This window comes from Emydura macquarii, unplaced genomic scaffold (assembly GCF_026122565.2).
Source record: "Emydura macquarii macquarii isolate MOO-44397 ecotype Brisbane River unplaced genomic scaffold, CSIRO-AGI_Emac_v2 contig_1253, whole genome shotgun sequence".
Taxonomy (NCBI): Eukaryota; Metazoa; Chordata; order Testudines; family Chelidae; genus Emydura; species Emydura macquarii.
The window spans coordinates 154,879-176,154 of record NW_027131390.1 but is presented as its reverse complement, the minus strand read 5'-3'; the positions used below and the strand labels follow the sequence as shown (position 1 = coordinate 176,154).

General features: G+C 46.5%; 1 protein-coding gene across 5 annotated transcripts in view; it reads left to right on the top strand.

The window, feature by feature from the left end:
* TAF1 (TATA-box binding protein associated factor 1) overlaps nucleotides 1–21,276 on the top strand; it is an 86,735-nt gene that overhangs the window by 50,109 nt on the left and 15,350 nt on the right. For all 5 annotated transcript variants that reach the window (XM_067547929.1, XM_067547927.1, XM_067547928.1 and 2 more), the window contains 9 exons: nucleotides 495–736; nucleotides 3,695–3,908; nucleotides 6,314–6,479; nucleotides 7,068–7,279; nucleotides 7,540–7,648; nucleotides 7,862–7,960; nucleotides 8,888–9,065; nucleotides 10,959–11,026; nucleotides 11,405–11,527. In XM_067547929.1, the coding sequence (XP_067404030.1) occupies nucleotides 495–736; nucleotides 3,695–3,908; nucleotides 6,314–6,479; nucleotides 7,068–7,279; nucleotides 7,540–7,648; nucleotides 7,862–7,960; nucleotides 8,888–9,065; nucleotides 10,959–11,026; nucleotides 11,405–11,527 (1,411 nt within the window). The remainder of the gene's footprint in view (nucleotides 1–494; nucleotides 737–3,694; nucleotides 3,909–6,313; nucleotides 6,480–7,067; nucleotides 7,280–7,539; nucleotides 7,649–7,861; nucleotides 7,961–8,887; nucleotides 9,066–10,958; nucleotides 11,027–11,404; nucleotides 11,528–21,276) is intronic.

The following is a 21,276-nucleotide window of genomic DNA, read 5'->3' as shown; positions in this document are numbered from 1 at the left end:
CAAGGCCATGTCTACACTTAAAATGCTACAGCGGTACAGCTGCAGCAGCACTTCAGTGTAGACACGTACTGCAACAACAGGAAGGCTTCTCCCTTTGCTGCACGTAATCCACCTATCCGAGAGGTGGGAACTATGTCTATGGAACAATTCTTCCATTGACCTAGCTCTGACTACACCAGGGACTAGTGTCTCTCGGGTGTGGATTTTTCACAGCCCTGAGTGACATAGCTATGCTGATGGAACTTTTCAGTGTAGACCAGCCCCATGTTCTTCAACCAAAATGTTGGCCAAAGAGCTGCAGGATGGCTGAAGGGGGAAAGCTGATTAACAGTTTTGAGGGGTATGTATACATTCCAGGCTACTATTTGGGAGGGTTGGTTTCATACCTAGGGCTGTCACTTTTGTCATCCCATTTATGCAGGGAGGATGGGGATAGATGGTGAAGCATTTGTGATTTGTAAGATAACTGACTTTGAAGCTGTCTCTTGTTTCAGAGTTTTAGAATCAACTGAGATCTTATCAACAGACACAGATAGCAGCTCAGCTGAAGACAGTGACTTCGAGGAGATGGGAAAAAATATTGAGAATATGTTACAGAACAAGAAAACCAGCTCACAGCTGTCTCGGGAGAGAGAGGAACAGGAGCGGAAGGAGCTGCAGAGGATGCTTCTGGGAGAAGATAGTGGCAATGACAAGGAAAGAAGCAGAAAGGACAGGAGAGACAAAAAAGGGTTGTGTGAGTGACTGCAGCAAATGGAGTGCAGGGGGCAGGAGGTGGGGTGAAGGGGTGGAAAAAATTTTGGAGTTACCTAGGAATTGCTGTATTGGACCAGAGAAGTGCTCTTTATAGCCCAGTGTCCTGTCTGAAGTGCACTTTAGAGGAAGGTGCATAATCCTCATAATAATGATTATACACTGATGTGCTTATTTGAGGGAGGTGCATGGTGGTAGTGTCTTCCCATCCCCAAGCAGTTAGATTGATTAGCTTATTTATGGCTTGAGGTGTGAAGATTAATATCTATTGCATTCCCTTTCCCTTCTGATTTTATAGTTCTGAGCTATCAAGTTTGCGCTGATTTGTTTAGGATGTCCACTGCTGCTTTCTGCTCAACGTTCCGTTACTCTTGAGAGAGGTTTGCAGACTTTTCTCTAGGACAATGCTTTTTAGCCTGTGGTCCATAGTTGTGGACCCCCTGGAGTCTATGTTTAAAATTTCCAAAGGGGTCCATACCTTCACTTGAAATATTTTAGGGGTCTGCAAATGAAGAGGTTGAAAATCGCTGCTCTAGGGCTTTATTTACTCTATAACTAGTACGTTGTCATTGTAACCATTTGTGATACTCTTATCTCACCTGGTTACACCATAGTTGTGTATGTGAAGCAGATTTGTACAACTCATTCGATGCATTAGCCATGTTTGTGTGTCCAAATCTACCACACTGTGTTGTAGCAATTCATTCTGTAGCAATTTGGGCAGCTGTCCTATAGTGCCTCAGCAGAGAATAGTGTGATTGGAGTACATTTACGCCTAGGGCTTGTTCACACTATAGCACTATGGTATGTCCTTACTGTGCTGGTGAAACATCTCACCTCCACAAAAACCACTTCTAGCAGTGCACTGTTGTTCAGGCCATCATTGTTAGTATACTTGTTCTAATCAAAACTGATCACTGTTGGATCTGCACTGGATCACCTCTTAATGTGGTGTTGTCATTGTGGGCAGGAAACTCAGACTTAAAAAAAAAAAAAAAAAAAGTAATTTTTGAATAAGGGGGCAATTAACCACCAGGATATTACTTTGCCACTGTTTCCTTTGGCTGACAGAAGGTCTAGGACAATGAGGAGTATCTGGATGTCAGGAGTGTCTTGCAATACTGCCTGCACAGAACCAAGCCCTCTGAAAGTCAGATGGATCATGTGTTTTATATGCCACTTGTAAAGAAGATAAGAGCCTCTAAGGCAACGGTATTTTAGATGGGTGAGAATAGCAATTACTAAATTATATAGAGGTCAGGTAACACTCCACAAGATATCAGGAAACACTCAATTGGGTCAATGGCAACTCATAGCCTGAGAGAAGTGAAAGAAAGGAAGGCTCTTGAATTAGCCATTTCTACAAGACCTAATGGAAACAGCTCTGCTGGGAAGTTGTGAAAAAGGGTTTGTAAGCACATCTCCTTTCAGAATGGAGAGAGTTCACATGAACAGCTTAACCAAAACCATTAACTATAAACAAAAGCCAGCTCCACAGTGTAGTGAAGGAAAGGGACCTCTGGACTGTTGGGGTCTATTTTGAAAAGACACAATTTGCAGGCCAGGACAAAACTTTGTTAACTCAGATGTGAAGTTGCCCAGTGATAACTTGTCTCTCCAGAACATCAAGTTGAGCAAAACTGAAACTTCTGAAAACCAGGAAATATAGAATCATAGAGTTGGAAGGGACCTCAGGAGGTCATCTAGTCCAACCCCCTGCTCAAAGCAGGACTAACCTCAGCTAAATCATCCCAGCCAGGGCTTTGTCAAGCCGCAGCTTAAAAACTTCTAAGGATGGAGATTCCACCACCTCCCTAAGTAACTCATTCCAGTGCTTCACCACCCTCCTAGTGAAAAAGTATTTCCTAATATCCAATCTAGACCTCCCCCACTGCAACTTGAGACCATTGCTCCTTGTTCTGTCATCTACTACCACTGAGAACAGCTTAGCCCCATCCTCCCTGGAACCCCCTTTCAGGTAGTTAAAGGCTGCTATCAAATCCCCCCTCATTCTTCTCTTCTGCAGACTAAACAAGCCCAGTTCCCTCAGCCTCTCCTCATAAGTCTTGTGCTCCAGCCCCCTCATCATTTTTGTTGCCCTCTGCTGGACTAACTCCAACTTATCCACATCCTTTTTGTAGTGGGGGGCCCAAAACTGGACACAATACTCCAAATGTGGCCTCACCAGTACTGAATAGAGGGGAACAATCAGTTCCCTCAATCTGCTGGCAATACTCTTACTAATGCAGCCCAGTATGTGACAACACATTGAGAAGAGCTCAAGTCACTACAAGGTGAGTAGCCCCTGCTTACAGATCCCTTTACAGGAGAACTTGGTTCAGGACTCCGCTTCTCTGAAGTTGTGTGGGTATGGCTAACTCAGTAATTTTCCTTTCTTTCAGGGTGATGAATTGCATGTTATGAGATTGCTTTTAAGGATCAAGTACTCCTATTGTTTGTTCTTGCCTTTCAATAATTGATTACATTACTACTCTCTCACAGGTTCCTCTGTCTGATCTTTCTTCCTCCTGTCCAAAGCAGATACTGCATTATGTATCTAGGCTGACATTGCAGTGGGGGAAATGACAGAAGCTAATGTGTGTGACTTAGATATTTTTATAACACTAGGTGCCATAGTTTAACTTCTCCCAGTTAATATGTGAAAACCTTGTTGGCACTGATGAGCATCAATAAAAGAACCGGCGTAGATCTCTCTAATTTCTCATCTTATCTTTGTGCTCATCACCATGGTGTCTTCATGCTTCACATCGGCATCCTGGATTCTAGAGGTGGTGTCTTAGATTCTCAGGTACACAGGTTTGCCTCTGTCCCTGTTCTTTGGTATTGGTGTCTCATGAACTCTCAGGGCAAAGGGAATATAAATTAAAGATTTGTAGAGAGTGAACTGTATTGGGAACCATTAAAATAATCTCTTTTGTAGTATCAGCTTCGGGCACTTCAGCAGGCTCTCACAAAGATGACGACACTGCCTCTGTAACCAGTCTCAATTCCTCTGCCACTGGCCGTCGCCTCAAAATCTATCGCACGTTTCGAGATGAGGATGGGAAAGAGTATGTACGGTGTGAAACAGTTCGTAAGCCCTCTGTCATTGATGCCTACAGCCGAATACGGACCACCAAGGATGAAGAGTTCATGTAAGGCCTTAGGGGACTCTTCATTTCATTCTGGTATCAGTAATGTAGCGTGTTAGCACATGCAGTTCTCGGCTGCATGGGAATTACTGCTGAAAAATACTGAACCCAGTGTAAGTGAATTGAGAGTGCACCCTTTTGGCTGCAGGTGGGATGGCTCTCATGGCTGCTGCATGGCAGGAATGGTTATGTTCCTCATGGCCTCTGGAGCAGGCCCCTGGCTTTGTCTGGTACCTAATAGTTGAGAGAGATGAAAATCTCTAATAATGCAATTATCGAAGTGCACATTATTTCCTCTCTACATTTAAAATGTGTTGTCTTTTAATATGGTTGAATTTGCTCAGCACTGCTTGTGTCTGGGATGATTATATAGGTGAAGCAAGCAGACACACCTCTAGTTAAGGTTGTCTAACACTTTCCATTGTAAGATCCTGTTTTGAGTTGATTTATAACTCTGCCAAACTTTAATCATTTGAGCTGAAGACTTTCATGCTAAATGTCTGCCTCTAGTTGAATTTTTTGGAAAATTTCAACAAAGATGGTTCAGCTGCTTCAGTGAATGGAAATGTTTTGCTAGAACTGAGAGCAATTCCTGTACTCAATACTGGAGAAAGAGGAAGCAGCTTGACTTTAACATATGGGGTGCTGTGTGTATATGGGGGAGAGGGGAGACAGCAGATGTTGGGGGGGGGGGAGGGAGGAATAGAAGCTACAGGGATAGGTCTGAAACAACTAAAGAACACCCCTCACCAGAACCTGGCACAGAACCCATAAATTCCTGTGTTTCTCTGCTGTCTAGCAAAAAGCTTTGAAAGTCACTGGTAAAGTTTCTCTCTCCCCATCTAGTGACTGATCCACATGAAGGATAACAGCTTACTGCTGCTACTAGTTACTCTATTAGTTTAAGTGGCAGAGGACTTGCTGTAGATCTAAAGTTTTCAGCCCTGCTGATGACTGATGTGGGCATCATTTATGGTTCCACATGATAGAATTTCTGATTTTTCCGTTTGCTTTATTAAAAATATATGCTGCTAATGGAACCTTAACTTGACCGCCTTGTATATATACTTTGATAGTCTTTAATTAAGTGATCACATGCTATCTTGTGCACCGGACGGACCGTACTAAAGAGATGAATCAGGGTTATGTCCGTAGGACCCCTACCTCACTTATTGCCGTAGGACCCCCACCTCACTTATTGCCAAATATGAGATGTGTATAGTGAATGAGGGAGGGGATCGCAGGAAGAGAAAAAATGGTCTTGTGGTTAAGGCAGTTGAATGCCACCACGGAGAATTAGATTCTATCCCTACCTCTGCCACAAACTTTTTACAGTGTGACCACTGTGTGTACCTCATTTTCTGTGTGCCTAAGTTGAGATGCTGGGGCTTGATTTGCAAAAGTTCTGTGTGCTCAACTGCAACAGAACTTGCTGTGCTTTGATTGTGCTTTGAACATATCGAGTTTTATATAAAGTTTATACTCTGAAAAATTGGGCTTTAAGCATCTCAAATTGGGCACCCCAAATTGGTGGACATGTCTGACAGTTTTGACCTTAATCACTCTGTGCCTCAGTTTCCAATCTGGAAAATAAGGATAATAAAACAGGGTGTAATGAAGATAAATTAAGTAATGTTTGTGAAGCATTTGAAAATGATGACGATGAACACAATAGAAAAATCCATGAGGAAATTAATTCTATACTTGGTGTAGGGTTTGGATGATGTGTGGTAAATGAGGTTATACATTGGATAAGGATAAAGAAAAATATTTAATAGCTACCCATTCAGGGAGCAGCATTTATGTGCAAGGAATGAGGCAAGTCCTGTGGAAAAAATAGCATGTGATCATGTAATTAAAGATGTATCCTAATGCATATGAACAAGAGGGCCAAATTAAGGTTGCACAGGCAACCTGAATGCTTGACTTTGTAACCCTAACATTCTTTTAACATAGGGATTTTAAAAATGTTTTGTACTGTCTAGTTTAGTAAATCTGCAGTGTATCTAAAAAATAGATTGGGTTGTCCAAATGGTCTGTGACTAGGGCCATGTGGGTCAGCCCAGTCAGAATCTCGAGAGTCTCCTTCACTCCAGGATTGGCCATGCCTGAGAGTGTTGCTGATGTGCTCACAATTGCTGTTTTGAGAAGGAGATCTTGTTCTGCAGCCCATCCAGCATTCACATGCTGCTCCCATCAGTGAAACTGAGTAAATTCTGTGCATAGGAGGAAGTGTTTAAACAGAAATACTAGCTTTTCATGAAGGTTTGGGGATAAGGCTCTGCCATTCCACCAATCTGGCTCCTCTGGGAGGAATCCTGTTGTGGGTGTTCAAGTCCCAGGAAAACTGGGCTGGCAGAAGTGTGCTAGGCCATTTATAGACCTAGATTAAAACCTTTGTGTTCCAGACGAAAATTTGCCCTCTTTGATGAGCAGCACCGGGAGGAGATGCGGAAGGAGCGGCGCAGGATCCAGGAGCAGCTAAGGCGGCTCAAACGGAACCAGGAAAAAGAAAAACTTAAGGGTCCACCAGAGAAAAAACCCAAGAAAATGAAGGAGCGGCCAGATCTGAAGGTAACTAAGCATCAAGTAAAACCAGTGGAATGCAGTGTCCTAGCAAACCTTCTCCTCATTTGGATTGAAGAAAGAGGAGAAGACTATTGGCTAGGATTATGACAACATAGATGCTATCTCCAGGGTCTTAATATCAAGTATAAATCACACACTTCATGCTTAGCTTTGCTTTAGAACATGGTCCAGAATATCCCAGGTCCAGTACGTCCAGATTAGTGCTAATGATTATTACCATGACACAGGCCATTTTCCTGATGCTCTGCTCTCATCTCTATTATTTCCTTTATATGTTAATTGGAGCTAGAACATCAGGCCAGTAAGAAGCTGCTATCTTACTGGTAAACTGGTTATCATCCTACCTCTAAATTAAGTGGTTTGTTCTCCATCTCTGACTTCAGATTAAGACTGAATGCCTTTCTGGAAGTTATGCTTTAGCCAGTCATAAATTATATAGGGCTCAGAACAGATAACTGGGTGAAATGTGGCCTGTGATACGTGATAGATCAGACTAGATGATTTAAAGTTCCCATCTGGCCTTAACTTCTGTGAATAAAATTTAACTGTTCACCTTGCTTATCTTTTCTGCAGTTAAAATGTGGAGCTTGTGGTGCAATTGGACACATGAGAACTAATAAATTCTGTCCCCTCTACTACCAAACGAATGCCCCACCTTCCAATCCTGTTGCCATGACAGAGGAGCAAGAGGAGGAGCTGGAAAAGACAGTCATTCACAATGATAATGAAGAGCTCATCAAAGTGGAGGGGACCAAAATTGTCTTGGGAAAGCAACTGATTGAGAGGTGAGGGCAGGAACTGAGGCAGGGATGGGTGGTGAGAAGGACAGTCTGTGGGCTGATGCAGAATACATACACATCACAGGTACAGTAGATCCAGAAATAAAGTGGCTGAGTTTTATATATATTGTTATTGGTAATGTAGTATTTAAATCCTAATTGCACTTGCTATTGTACCAGACAGGATCAGTGCTGATTATGAGGTGCAAACAGTCCTGTTGGTATGAGATGTATAGGAAATAAGAGGTCTGTTTGCTTTTCCTTAGTGCGGATGAGGTTCGCAGGAAATCACTGGTCTTGAAGTTCCCTAAACAGCAGCTTCCTCCAAACAAAAAGCGGCGAGTTGGGACCACTGTTCACTGCGATTACTTGAATGTGAGTGTAGATGTCACTGAATCAATTTCAATCTCTTCGTGTTCCATTGTCCATACTGTCCAGTCCTTGCATTGCTTCTGGCCATCCATAGTGCAACATGACGCATGTATCTGCCTATAGAATTAATAACCTAAACCTGCAGATAACTTGTTTAGATTTATGTTTTGTGTCTTGGAAGTGCCTTACTTTCCTGCTTCTATCTGATTTCTTCAGCGGCCTCACAAATCCATCCATCGGCGACGAACAGACCCTATGGTAACTTTGTCGTCCATTCTAGAGGGCATTATCAACGATATGAGGGATCTTCCCAATGTAAGTTTAGGTTGTATGGTCAAAGTTCTGTGTCCTGAGCAGGCTGATAAACCCAAGTTATGTGGCTTAATGTGAGACCCCAAAATTATGCAGCACTGTCCCCACAAGTTCTCTCCCTGTCACTGTCTCCTTGGTCCAGTTCAATCAGACTAGCATCCCTTGAACATTGCCCTCAAATTTTCAGTTTATTGTGCTGCAATTTGTTTTCAGTAAAAAATAAATGAATCATAGATGTCTAGGTAATATGGTAACTGGGGCTTTTGAAATCCGGGAAAGCAGTTAAGCTTTTTTGGCATTGTGGAGATGATACATCTCTGCTTTACTTTCCTGCGTAGGTAAACTGACTTTTTCAAAAGGGCTGAATGCCTAGTAACTTGAACTGCAGTCCTTGCAGGACGCTTCTCCCTCAGAGTGGTGGCAGAGTCATAACAGAATAATGTTTGCTTAGTAAATTCTGTGGAGAAAAACAAAATACCACAATCACATACAAGTGATGTTGAAAATATGTAACTTAATAGGTCGCAGTCTCTAAGGGAATGTCTATGCAGCATTTTGGAGCAAGCCTCCCAGTCTGGGTTGATAGACTTGGGGTAATGGGGCTTGTGTCAACACTCTAAAAATAGCTGTGCAGACAGCGCCTTGCAGTTGCCGGTTGGGCTCTGAAGCCTAGGGAGGGGTCATGGACATCAGCCCAAGCTTCAGCGTGACCTGCAACTTCAAAGCGCTGTCTGTGCAGCTAGCAGGAGCCTGGATACTTCAAGTCTATTGACCAGACTGGGAGGCTCACTCCAAAATGCCATGTAAACATACCCTAAAGGGCCTGTGATCTGCTGGCTATTCTGCTTGTGGAGATTGAATTAGGACTGACCATATTATCATGTGGAGTCCTCATGGGAATGAATGCCCATTCTTTTTTGTCATCCCCAGACATACCCATTTCACACACCTGTTAATGCAAAGGTCGTAAAAGATTATTACAAAATCATTACACGGCCCATGGACCTACAGACCCTGCGTGAAAATGTCCGCAAACGTCTGTACCCTTCCCGGGAAGAGTTCCGTGAACACCTGGAGCTGATTGTGAAGAACAGTGCCACATATAATGGTAGGAAGCTTCCTAAAACACTGAGATTCTATGTGTCTTCTGGTCTGCTGTGTAGCACTGTGATGGGAATTCTGTGTATGCTTTATATATGGAATTTGGTGGCCTGGACAGCGGAAAAATTCTCATACTTTGCAGGGTGAAAGCAGTACAAAAGCAGCAAAGGCTGTCTAAATGGCTGAGATGAATATAACAGACTTCCCCAAAGATATCAAGAGGACAATAAATTAACCAGCTTGTTATAAATTTGGCAGGGGTGAACTCTAAAATCTGTCTATACAAATCAAAATAAGAGATTTGTGTATTTAAGAAGTAATGACGGCTTTATCAATAGAGGTCAGATTTGCAGATGGGGGGACAGAGATACCCTGTCAAGTTCTGAGCATAACCCAAGCTCTGTCCACAGGTGAGCCAAAATGAGTCATTCTTGGTAGATTGCACTTTACGATATGATCATCCTTCTTTTTTCTTTCAAACTTTGATCAGCAGTGAGATAATTACCAATGTTAGTATTTACATTTTCAGTGTTATGCTTCCGAGTTTACACATTCCTTGAAACGAACTGGGGCAATTCACACCCCTCAGGGCTACTGTCTTCATATTCTGCAGACTGAGGACCAGCCTATGTTACGAAGGCTTTACTGATACAGCTATATCGCCAGAACCCAGCTGCGGAGATGCAGCTTATACTGATAAAAGGACTATTGCCAGTATAGCTGAGTCTGCATGGGCGGTTTTGCTGGCAGAGACCTATGTTAGTCAAGGGTGTGGTTCTTTCACACCCCGACTGACAAAATACTGACAGAACTTTGTAGTATAGGCTTGCTTCAGGCAGACATCACTCTAGTGATTTACATTTGGTTGGTGTTTTGAAGATTTTCGTCGCAGCCAGAAATCTATTTTTGAAAAATGTGTCTTTAGATTTTATAGAACAACATGCCACTTCTGGGCAAAGGTGCTGATTCACTAAACCACTGCAAGTCAGCCCTATTGTGACTCCTGTTAACACAGCTTTTTATCTGATAGCCTTAAAGAGTGCTAAGCCTTACCTTATTCCAGGCCCCATGTATTCAGCAGCAAAGAGGACTTGAACTCTGGTATGCCTCTCTGGATTCGGAGCAGTCTGGAAAATTTGTAGCAGCTTCGTTCACAAAGGCACAGCACTGTCTGTGTGTTCTTACACAGTTGGTTTTCAATGTTTTCTTCACAAACACGAGGGTAGTGTAATGGGTTTTCTTTTTTAAATTGAAGCTGAGATTTTTGGAGTGCAATTCTGTGTCAAGTTGTGGTTTTTGTGGTAAATTTCACACCTGTGGAATCATGACCTATGTAGGGCTCTGCTTTTCAGTAACTCTGATTCTTGGAGAGTGTTGCTTTTGTCTATTCATGCTTCCTGCTCACCTTCCCATCCTGAGTTCTGCTCTTGTGACTGGGCTTTAACAGAAGGGAATGGGGACTCCATGGCATTTGGTGCAGTCAGGGAGTGCTTATGGGTTCCCAATGGACATTGTTTTTCTAGAAGGTTCCCAAAATTCACTGGCTCTACAGGGTGTATCTCACAAGTGTGAATATGAAGACACAATACTCACAATAGTAAATAAGCCTCTCTATTGTTATATCTATAATAAACTCTAGTAACAGTAGTATATGACTGGGGACATGTTTCAAACTGTGATAGAAATATAACCAGTAATGCATGTAATGAGTAGAGAGAGATTCCTAGGATGTTACCTTGTGAGAAGGTAACAAGCTTTAATTCTCCTAATGCTCACAGGTGTTTTGTGATCGGAGTTTTCCTTTGTGTCACCACTGGGATGGTGAGTTTCATCCTTTCACCAGTCCTGAAAGCTTCCACAGAAGCCAAGGTGCATCACTGTACTTGCTGTGTTTTTGCAGGGCCAAAACACTCACTGACCCAGATATCTCAGTCCATGCTGGACCTCTGCGATGAAAAGCTAAAAGAGGCAAGTCTTGTAATTGGCTCTCGTAAGAATGGAGAGGGAGGGATTAGCACAAGGATTGAGGGGTTTTGAAGGCATAGAGGTTTAGGAAGTGCAGACGGATGAATGAGTGGATCCTCTCTCTTGCTCTTCTGGGTATTTATATGTATTTGACTGTTGTTGGAGCACCTAACCATTTTACATTGGGTTCTGTTCTTTGAGAGAGACATTTTTCTGCTCCCCTAGCTATCCTGTGCTGTTAGGATGGGTTACCAAGCAGTTATTTGGGAAGTATCTTCATACAGAGGTGGATGCATGCCCGCTCCTTAAAGGCACAGGGTGTGTTCATGATTAAGTACTGAAGGAGGGGTCAGCTGCTGACATCCATTTACTTTATTGCAGAAGGAAGATAAACTGGCTCGTTTAGAGAAAGCAATTAATCCTCTCCTGGATGATGACGACCAAGTGGCCTTTTCCTTCATACTGGATAATATCGTCACTCAAAAAATGATGGTGGTTCCAGATGTATGTGACTCAAATGCAGTGTGTGTGCATATGTGAGGATATATATATATAAATGGTACTCAAAGTGAAGGCCTGGAGAGCTATTCCCTATTTCCTGTAGATGAGCAGACATGCACTAATTGTGGTGCAATAGCCTGACATTGCAAACAGATGTTTGCATTTTTATGGCTGTTATCACATTTATACAATATTGCAATATAAACAAGAAATGCCATGTCAGGATGCCCTGCTGTGATTTTGTGACTGAGGTCAGGTCTACACTAAAAAGTAAATTTGACCAACCTATTTTACTCAGTGGTGTGAAAAATCCACACCCTTGAGTGACATAGTATAAAGCTGACCTAAGCCCCCATGCAGACAGCACTAAGCTGGTGGAAGAATTCTTCCATCAATCTAGCTACCACCTTTTGGGGAGGTGAATTAACTACAGCGATGGGAAAACCTCTCCCATTGCTGTAGTATCTACACTGAAGCACTACAGTGGTGCTGCCGCAGTGTTCTTAGTGAAGACATAGCTTGACTCAATGTCTGTTCCTGTCACTCCTTTCTTTATTGCTTGGAGAAGGAGTCAAGACCGGCATTCTGATTCAGCTCTGCAGCTGAGTCTCTGCTCCTGGGTAGAATGTGTTGAAAAAACTCAGCATTTCTGTCACACAGGAAATTTTGATATTTTGAAATTTTGGGTTTGTTCTGAATCAGGACACAACCAGATTTTTAAAAAATTTCTTGCAAAATGGGAAATTCTGGAAAAAAATCATTTTTGAAGCCTTGTGTTTAAGAAATATGCTCTCTGCCTTCCCAGTAGCTGCTGTCTGAAATAGACATAATTCTTGTCAGTTTCACTACTGCCCACCATTGAATAGGAAAAGTGAAACTGCTTCCCTAGGTTGCCTGACTCCTAGGGCTGCGGGTTTCCTATGCTGTGAGAATTGAGTGGCCTGGAGAGCCAGCTGGCCCAGGACTCTGAAAGCCCTGGGCTGCCCAGGAGTCCCGAACCCTGGAATTCTGGGTTCCCCAGCAGCTGACCAGGCAGGAAATGCCACTGGAACTATGTGGTTCATTGAAGGTTCATCAAATCTGATATATATCTGCCAAACATTTTGGATTTGATGATTTGGCATTTTCTGACAAAACCCTGTCTTGTTGGAGAATTCCTGATTAGTTCTACTCGCTGTTCTTCTTCGAGTGCTTGTGCTTGTCCAGTCCACTGTAGGTGTGTGTGTGCCTCCCCTCTGTGCATGGTTACTGGAACTTTTCTCCCTTTAGTCCTCCTGGAGTCCCACGCATATGCCATGGTATGTGAGGTGCTGCTGGCCCTATGCCCCCTCAGTTCCTTCTTTCCACCTTGTATGGTTGCATGGACTGCTATGACTTGCATCGCAAGAGTTCTCAATCCCTTTTGTTCTTCTTAATCGTTTGTTTGTCTTAGTTAGGTAGATTAGTCCTTAAGTGTTGTTAATAGTGGTAGTTAGTCACTTAGGATAGTCCCGGCTGGGACTTTGCCAGGAGTGGGGCATGCCCCAGACACTGGGCTTCAAACCTTATGCTTCCTGTGGGAAGGCCTTTCCACTGAGCAACCCCCATGATAGTTGCCTAAAGTGCCTGCGGGAAGCCCATCATAAGGGCAAGTTTTGTAAGACTTTCAGAACTCAAACTCAAAAAGACATAGAGATCTGCTCGAAAGCCTTACTAATGGAGGCAGCACTCAGACCAGCCTCCGAACCAACCTGTTCCATCTCAGTACCAAGTGTGGCATCGGTGCAGAGTGTGGCATTGGTAACCCAGTCCAAGAAAGCGGGGTCTAACACAGGGCTGCTCCGAGGTCAGACAGTGGAGACTTGCTTGCCACCGCCAGAGCCTATGTCTCCAGCTAGAGAGCCACCCCTGACTCCTTGGAGTGGGAGGATGTCTCTTCATCTGCTGGCGCCGTCGACAGCAGAGGCGTTTCATGTGTCACGTACCTTATTGGCTTTGCCCATGCTGTCCCCACCCTAGCCTCCACCCAGAGAGAAGTGGCCAGTGTCGCAGGGGAAGTCTGTGTTGGGACCCCCTGGTTGGCTTAGGCAATCCCCGGAGCTTGGGGGATGATCTCCAACAGCCCGGTTACCCTGAGTGGAAGGGCTGACATGGTGCCGCTCCCCGAGAAGTCGCTGTGGGTCATGGTTGCCAGAGCACCCTGCATCGGCGGGGCACAGAGCAAGGTTGCCCTCGGCACCAGTCGTGGTCCTCAGCACCAGTCGCAACTTGTTCCAGGAGGCGGTGCCTGTCTGAGTTGCCTGCAAGAGGCTGCTCCCCAGGACCAAGGTGTTCGACGGCTCCAGTGCAGTGCAGAACCTGGTCGCCAGAGGCAGACTTGGCCCGAGGGTGAAGCGTCGTCAGGAAGTAAGTCATCAGTGCCCAGGCGCCACACCAGGCGTTGGTTTGCAGTTGAAGCATGATTCCCCGCGTCGGCACCAGCACCGTGGCTCATTGTCATCATGATTGACACCGCCAAGAGGTCGTTCTCCAGAGCGCCAGAACACCCACAGATCGGGTCGTCACTCCCCCTCCACTCGGCGCTGTACAGCGGGAGCCTCCGATGCAGCTCCACTGTGGTCATCTGACAGTGAGTTGGTGTCTTCTCGAGAGGACGGCCACTGGGAGAGTTGTCGCTGCCTGCAAAAGATGCTGGAGCAGCACCCCTCTTCTCAGGCAGCCCCGGGACGGCCTCAGTGGCAGTGGCCCACCCCATTGGCCGTATTGGGAACCTTGGGGGTTTCCGGTGGGGCGAGGTCCGCAGTCGTTCAGGTCATCTGGGGTGCAGTCCACACCACCGGTGCCAGAGAAAGTCCATCATTCGGCCTCCAATGATAATTCAGACCCCCCAGGAGAGGGACCTCTCTTGGGGCCACTTGTCAGCGGGAAGGGATGCCACCACCCACCACATCCCTCCAGTCCTTTTCCCCTTCCCCAGATGAGGCAGTCACTCAGGGACCATCAGCACCCTGGATTATTTTAGGGTGCATCAAGAGCTTCTCAAGAGGGTGGCTTCCAACTTGGATTTGGAGGCGCAAGAGCTGAAGGAGGCATCAGACAGTCTCTTTAATGTGCTGCAGCGGCCGCTCCAACCTGGGTTGCCCTCCCTGTGCATGAGGGGGTATTAAAGATAGCGAAGGCTCTGTGGCAAACCCCTTCATCAATCTCTAAGGGGGCCGAGAAGAAATATTATGTCCTGGCCAAAGGGTGAGTACCTTTTCACCCACCCATTTCCCAGTACCCTGGTGGCAGATGCTGTCAACTAGTGGAATAGGCATGGACAGGCCCCGTTCCACACCCAAAAATAAAGACAACGAGAAATTGGACCTGTTCGGGAGAAAGATTTATTCAACGGCAAGCCTGCAGTTTCGAATTGCCAATCAGCAGGCTCTCCTGGGCAGGTACAATTTCAATCTCTGGGACTCTTTAAAGTGCTTTGTGGATGTTTTGCCCCAGGACCAGGTGCTGGACTTTATTACCATCCTGCAGGAGGATATTATGGTGACCAGAGCAGCACTGCAGGCGTCTTTGAACGCAGCAGACTCAGAGGGCAGAGCCATGGCCTCTGCCATCTGCATGTGCAGGTTCTATTGGCTGCAATCCTCAGGTCTGTCCCAGGAGGTCCAACAGTCCATCCAGGACCTCCCCTTCGATGGGTCAGCCTTTTTTTCAGACCAGATGGATGTGAAGTTGCATGTTCTGAAAGACTCGAGGGCCACGCTCCGCTTCTTGGGTCTTTATATGCCCCAGGCCTCTAGGCGCCAGTTCCGTCCTCAGGGCCAGCAACAGCAGAGATACCAGCCATAGTGGTTCATGCCCTATAGACAAAGGGACAGAAATGGGGGTGTAGGAGACATCGACCAATGCCATGGACCTCCTTAGCCCTCCAGCAAGGGTCATCTAGGCAATGCGGTAATCAAAGGAGGTCATTTTGAAGGTGCTCCTGAGGACGGTGTTCCAGCCTGTTCCCTGGATCCCCCCCGTCCCTTCTTGAACCACCTAGCTCCCTTCCTGTCCGAATGGGCCCAGGCCACTTCGGACCGCTGGGTCCTTGGCATAGTTTTGGCAAGCTATGCCCTCTAGTTTGCTTCCATCTCCCCCAACAATCCTCCCTCTCCCCATCCCTCTTCAGGGACCCCTCTCATGAGCAACTCCTCATGTAAGAGGTAAAAGGGGTTCCACCGGACATGAGGGGAAAAAGTTTTTACTCAAGGTACTTCCTCATCCCCAAAGAAAAAGGGGGTCTCAGGCCTATACTAGCCCTGGGTCATCTCAACAAATATCTCAAGAGATTGAAATTTTGCATGGCCTCTCTAGCCTCCATCATTCCCTCCCTGGGTCCAGGAGACTGGTATGCCGCCCTCGACCTAAAGGACGCTTACTTCCACATTTCTATCTGCCCCAGCCACAGACGTTTCCTCTGTTTCGTGGTGGCTGGCTCCTACTACCAGTTTGTAGCATTGCCCTTTGGCCTTTGCTCGGCCCCAAGGGTGTTTACAAAATGTTATGTTGGTAGTGGTGGCACACCTGAGGCGCAAGGGGGTCCAAATTTTCCCCTACCTGAATGATTGGTTAATGGGGCAGAAACTGGGTTCAAGTCCAGAACAGTGTAGATTTGACATGAGCCACCTGCTGCTGACTGGGCCTTCTAATAAATGAGCAGAAGTCCACATTAACCTCGGTGCAGTGGAGAGAGTTCTTTGGGGCGGTCCTAGATGCTTCCCAAGCCAGAGCTTTCCTGCCCCAGCCACACTTCAAGGTGATGTCCGCCATCACTGCTCGCCTGCACCTCTGCCCAACTAGAACAGCCAGGCACTGTCTGCAGCTGTTAGGCCACATGGTGGTCTGCACTTACGTGATGAGGCTGGCTCGGCCATTTCAGCAGGTTGTTCTTACCCCGCCACGACTTGCATGTTGGCTCCCTCTGGAGTTGCTCCCCCCATGTCTCCAAGCTTCCGGGACTCCTCTGTTTGAGTCAGGATTCCATCCGCCCACTCCACTTCGCTGGAGGAGGTCTGAAGGCCACCAGTAGACCAGTAAGGCTACTAGGGTTGACATGCACCCTGAGGCTGGGATAAAGGCCTCTGGCCCAGCGCTTACTGGCCATCAATGTCTTACTCATACCAGTGGCCCCACTGGGCTCAGTGGGAAGCTCCTGGTTCCCAGAGGTCTTGCTTGTCATCCAAGTCAAAAGTGAGATCACCCGCTGTGTGGCATTGATGACTGTGGTTCCTTTTCCCGTGGAGCTGCTGGAGTTTCCCTGTCCGGAGCTGCTTCCTCAGGAGCAGGACCTGCCTTTGGCCCAGCCAACAGCCTCATACTCATCCCTTGATGATGCGGTGCTGCCTGGTTCATCCTCCCCTTCCATCTGGGAGGACTTTAAAGTGTACCAAGACCTTCTACGTTGGGTGGCCTCATCCTTTGGTATTCAAGCGAAGTTTCTCCAGAATATCCATAAACTTGTGGACATCCTTCAGCTCTGTCCCTGGGAAGGTGGCCCACCCAATTAATGAGATGCTTCTTGAACTTGTGAGAACCTTTTGGGGTATGCCAGTAGCTGAGTGCTTGGAGGAGCGCTTGTTTTGTGCCTGTATAGAGATGCGAGAGATTTTACTCCCATCCTGCCCTGACGTCCGTGGCAGTCACAGTGGTGAATGACAGAGTTGGACAGAACGGGTTCAAGTCCACCCCCAAGGATAGAGACTCTTAAGTGCCTGGTCCTTTTAAATAGAAAGATACATACCTCCTCTTCACTACAGATGAGGATTGCGAACGAGCAAGCTTTGCTGGCCAAGTATGACTTCCTCAATTAATTGGCTGTGGCTAAATTTGACGCTCAGTAGTCTGAGGCTTCCTGTGCGGAATTTTGGGCATTTGTTGCTGGGGGTTGCTTGGTGGCTAAAATGTCTCTGCAATCTGGACTTCATATTTTGAATACTTTGGCCAGGGTGATGGCCATGGTGATTACTATACTATAAAGAGGGCTTCCTGGCTCAAGAACTCTGGGATTGCGCTGGATGTCAAGCAAGCAATTGAGGACCTGCCTTTTGATAGCTGAACCTTGTTTTTGGACAAGACTGATGAAGCCCTGCATTCCTTTAGGGATTTGAGGGCTACCTTTAGGTCTCTGTACATGCCACCCACACAGAAGTGCCACGACAGGGAACAACACCACCAGGCTGCCGCATCCTTTTGTGCAGCCCTTCCCCCTGAGACAGTGAGACTACCCCTGGAAGAAGGATAGTTCTCATAAGAGGAAGTATTTGAGCTCAGGGCCTGGCCACTCTGTGCACCCTCCCTCAGTGCCTGTTAAGAGCCCATTTTGACTTGTTGGTCTAGAGCATTGTTCCAGTTGTTCTTCTTCCTTCTTCCTAATCCCCTTGTTATTCCCCACCCCCTTCTCCATTCCTCTTCAAGGACCCCCTTATGAGACGCTGCTCTTCGAGCAAATCAGCTCACTGCTACTGATGGGAGTGGCGCAGGAGGTTCCTCGAGAACACCAGGTTCATGGGTTCTATTCTTGGTATTTCCTGATACCGAAATCCAAGGGTGGGATGAGGCCCATCCTTGACCTCCATGGAGTCAACAAGTTCATCAGATATGTAAGGTTCCACATGGTCATTCTATCAGCTGTCCTCCCTTCTGTCTCAGAACGACTGGTTCACTGCTCTGGACCTTTAAGACACTTACTTTCGTGCAGCCTTTCTACCAGGTTAGAGGAAATTTCTTCGCATTGTGGCAGGAGAGCACCATTTTCAGTACACAGTTCTCCCATTCGTCCTCTCTTCTGCCGAGTTGTCACCAAATGCATGGTGGTAGTCATGGAGTACCTCAGGAGGAAGGGAATCCACATCTTCCCCTACCTCGAAGACTGATTGCTGAAGGGAGGCTCCAAAGAGGAGGTTCTTGCCCATGTTGATGTCACACTACATTTACTTACTTGACCATTTGGGATTCATTCTAAAGACCATGAAGTTGACTTTGGCTCACACTCAACAAAGAGAATTCATTAGGGCCCTGGAAGTCAAGGGTGTTTCTGCTGTCCGACTGCTTCTAGGCGATTTGACAGCTGTGCCTCAGTTTGCAAGCACACCTGTCCATGACAGTTGATGTATGTCTGAGCCTGTTGGTCCATATGTCCAGTTGCACCCATCTGATCCAACTCACCAGATTGCGTCTTTGGATATGGCTCAAGACCAAGGGTTTACCGTTCTGCCCTGCATTCTCTAGACAGGTTGATTCACCTTCCTCCATCATTTCCGGAGTCCTTGCACTGGTGGGAGTCTCTGCGCAATATGTGCTAAGGGGTTCTCTTTGCTTGGCCCTCTCCTACCAAGTCGGTGGTTACCAATGTATCCCTCTTGGGTTGGGGGATGCATCTGGACTTGTTGAGGGTTCAGTGTGAGTGGTTGGAACAGGAAGTCTCACTCCACATCAACGTGCTGGAGCTTCGGGCCATCTACAATGCATGCTTTGCCTTCTGGGACTGCATCAGGCATTGAGTGGTTCACATAGGCCCTGCCACACCATCATGAAGTGCTATGTGAACAAACAAGGAGCGCTCACTCCAGATCACTCTGCCTGGAGATGATCAACCTGTGGCAATTCTGCATCAAAGAGGACATCACCCTATTAGCTGTTCACTTACCAAGGGTTCAGAACTGCCTCAGCAGGTTTTTCTCCCCGAGCCACGCGTGGTCCCTGACGGCGGAGGTCCTTTAGATGGTTTTTGCAGTATAGTGCATTCCCACAATCAGCCTCTTTGCGGTGAGGGAAAACTGGACGTGTTACTTATTCTGCTCTCAGAAAGGGCTCAACCCGGGCTCCCTCTCTGATGCTTTCTACTGCAGCTGGCAGTTGACTGTGCTAGACACGTTCCCTCCTATCCCGTCATTCCCCAGAGCATCACGAAGCTCAGAGTGGATCAAGCCAGGCTCATCTAGATGGCCCTAGCATGGCCAAGGCAGTGTTGGCTCTCAGACCTCCTCACTCTGTCTTCCATTTCACTTTCTCTCTCCCTCCTGACCTCCTCACACAAGACTGTGGGCACACCCTGCATCCAGTGTTCAGCTCCCTGCACCTTATGATGTGGCTGCTGCATGGCTGAAGAAGGAGGAAGAGCATTGCTCGGAAGCTGTCCAACAGGTCCTACTTAACCGTATGAAACCTTCCATTAGAACAGCCTACTTGGCAAAGTGGAAGAGATTTTTCATGTGGTCCTTGGCCCATGGGATCCGTTCGGCAGAGACTTCCATCCAGGACATCTTGGAGTACCTGCTACACCTTAAGGAATTAGGCTTAACACTCAGTTCTCTGACAGTGCACTTGGTAGCCATATCGGTGTTTTATCCACCTACCCAAGGGAAATTGAGTTTCTCCAATGCCATGGTGATGAGATTTCTGAAAGGACTTCTCCACCTCTGTCTTCCAGTCCAAGACCTGATCCTCTTGTGAGACCTGAACGTGGTTTTAGCAGCTCTAACAGGGCCTCCATTCGAGCCTCTTGCTTCCTGTCCACTGCCCCACCTGTTTCAGAAATCTGCATTCTTGATAGCCATTACCTCTGCTAGGAGGGTTTGTGAGTTGTAGGCCCTGATGGCTGGGCCTCCTTACATGCAGTTCTCCAGGGACAAGGTTATGCTCTGGCCACATCCAAAGTTTGTGTCCAAGGTGGTCACTCGGTTTCATTTGAACCAGGCAGTGTATTTGCCTTTCCCTCCCTAAGTTACATTCCTCCCAGGAGGAACCGTGCCTCTGTTTATTGGAAATTAAATGCTGTCTAGCCTTTTATCTGAACAGGACTGAACAGTTTTGTGCTCTGCCTTGCCTGTTCATATCATATGCAGACCACGTGAAGGGACAAGCGGTATCTGCGCAGACCGTCTCTAGATGGATAAGATATTGTATCAAGACTGCAAATGAGATACCATCGGCTACGCCTCCTCAGCAGATACAGGCACGTTCAATGAGAGCGTAGGGCAATGTCAATGGTGTTCCTCGATGACATTTCCATATTGGACATTTGTAGGGCAATTGCATGATCAGCCATATAAACATTTTACAGATCGTTACGCAGTTGCTGCTTCTTCCAAAGGGGATGCTAATGTCACACAAGCGGTCCTGCAATCCTTTCTCAAGTAGACTCTGAGCCCTGCCTCTAGATGGGGGTGCTGCTCACTAGTCACCTACTGGGAATCCATGTCTAAATCTACTTGAAGAAGAAATGGTTACTTGTGGTAACTGTGATTCTTCAAGATGTGATGGAAACATGAGTTCCACAACCCGCCCTCCATCCCTTCTGCCTCAGTCTTCCCCTGGACGTTCAGTATGAAGGAACTGAGAGGGATTGGGGCAGCACTCATATAGCCAAGGGAGCATTGCCCCTCTACGGTACTGCTAGGCAAAAATTGGCTCCAGCAGGTGGGGTGTGCACACACCAACGTGGAATACAAGTCTGCTCAGATCTGGAAGAACCATATTACAGTAAATAACCGTTTCTTACGGGAAGTCTGGGGGAGGCAACTACTGACCTTGCCCCATAGCAAGTGATGTCCCTAGTGTAAAACTCCCTATGTTAGTGTGCTTCACACTAAGTGTCTGTTGACCTTGCTGCCATGCACTAAAAATTTCTTCCTGTGCTTTAATCTACTCTCATTTCAGATCAGGCGAGATTGAAGAGCACTAGTGAAGCTTTAGTTCATGGCAGCAGAGTCCATGGACACTCATTGCGTGGC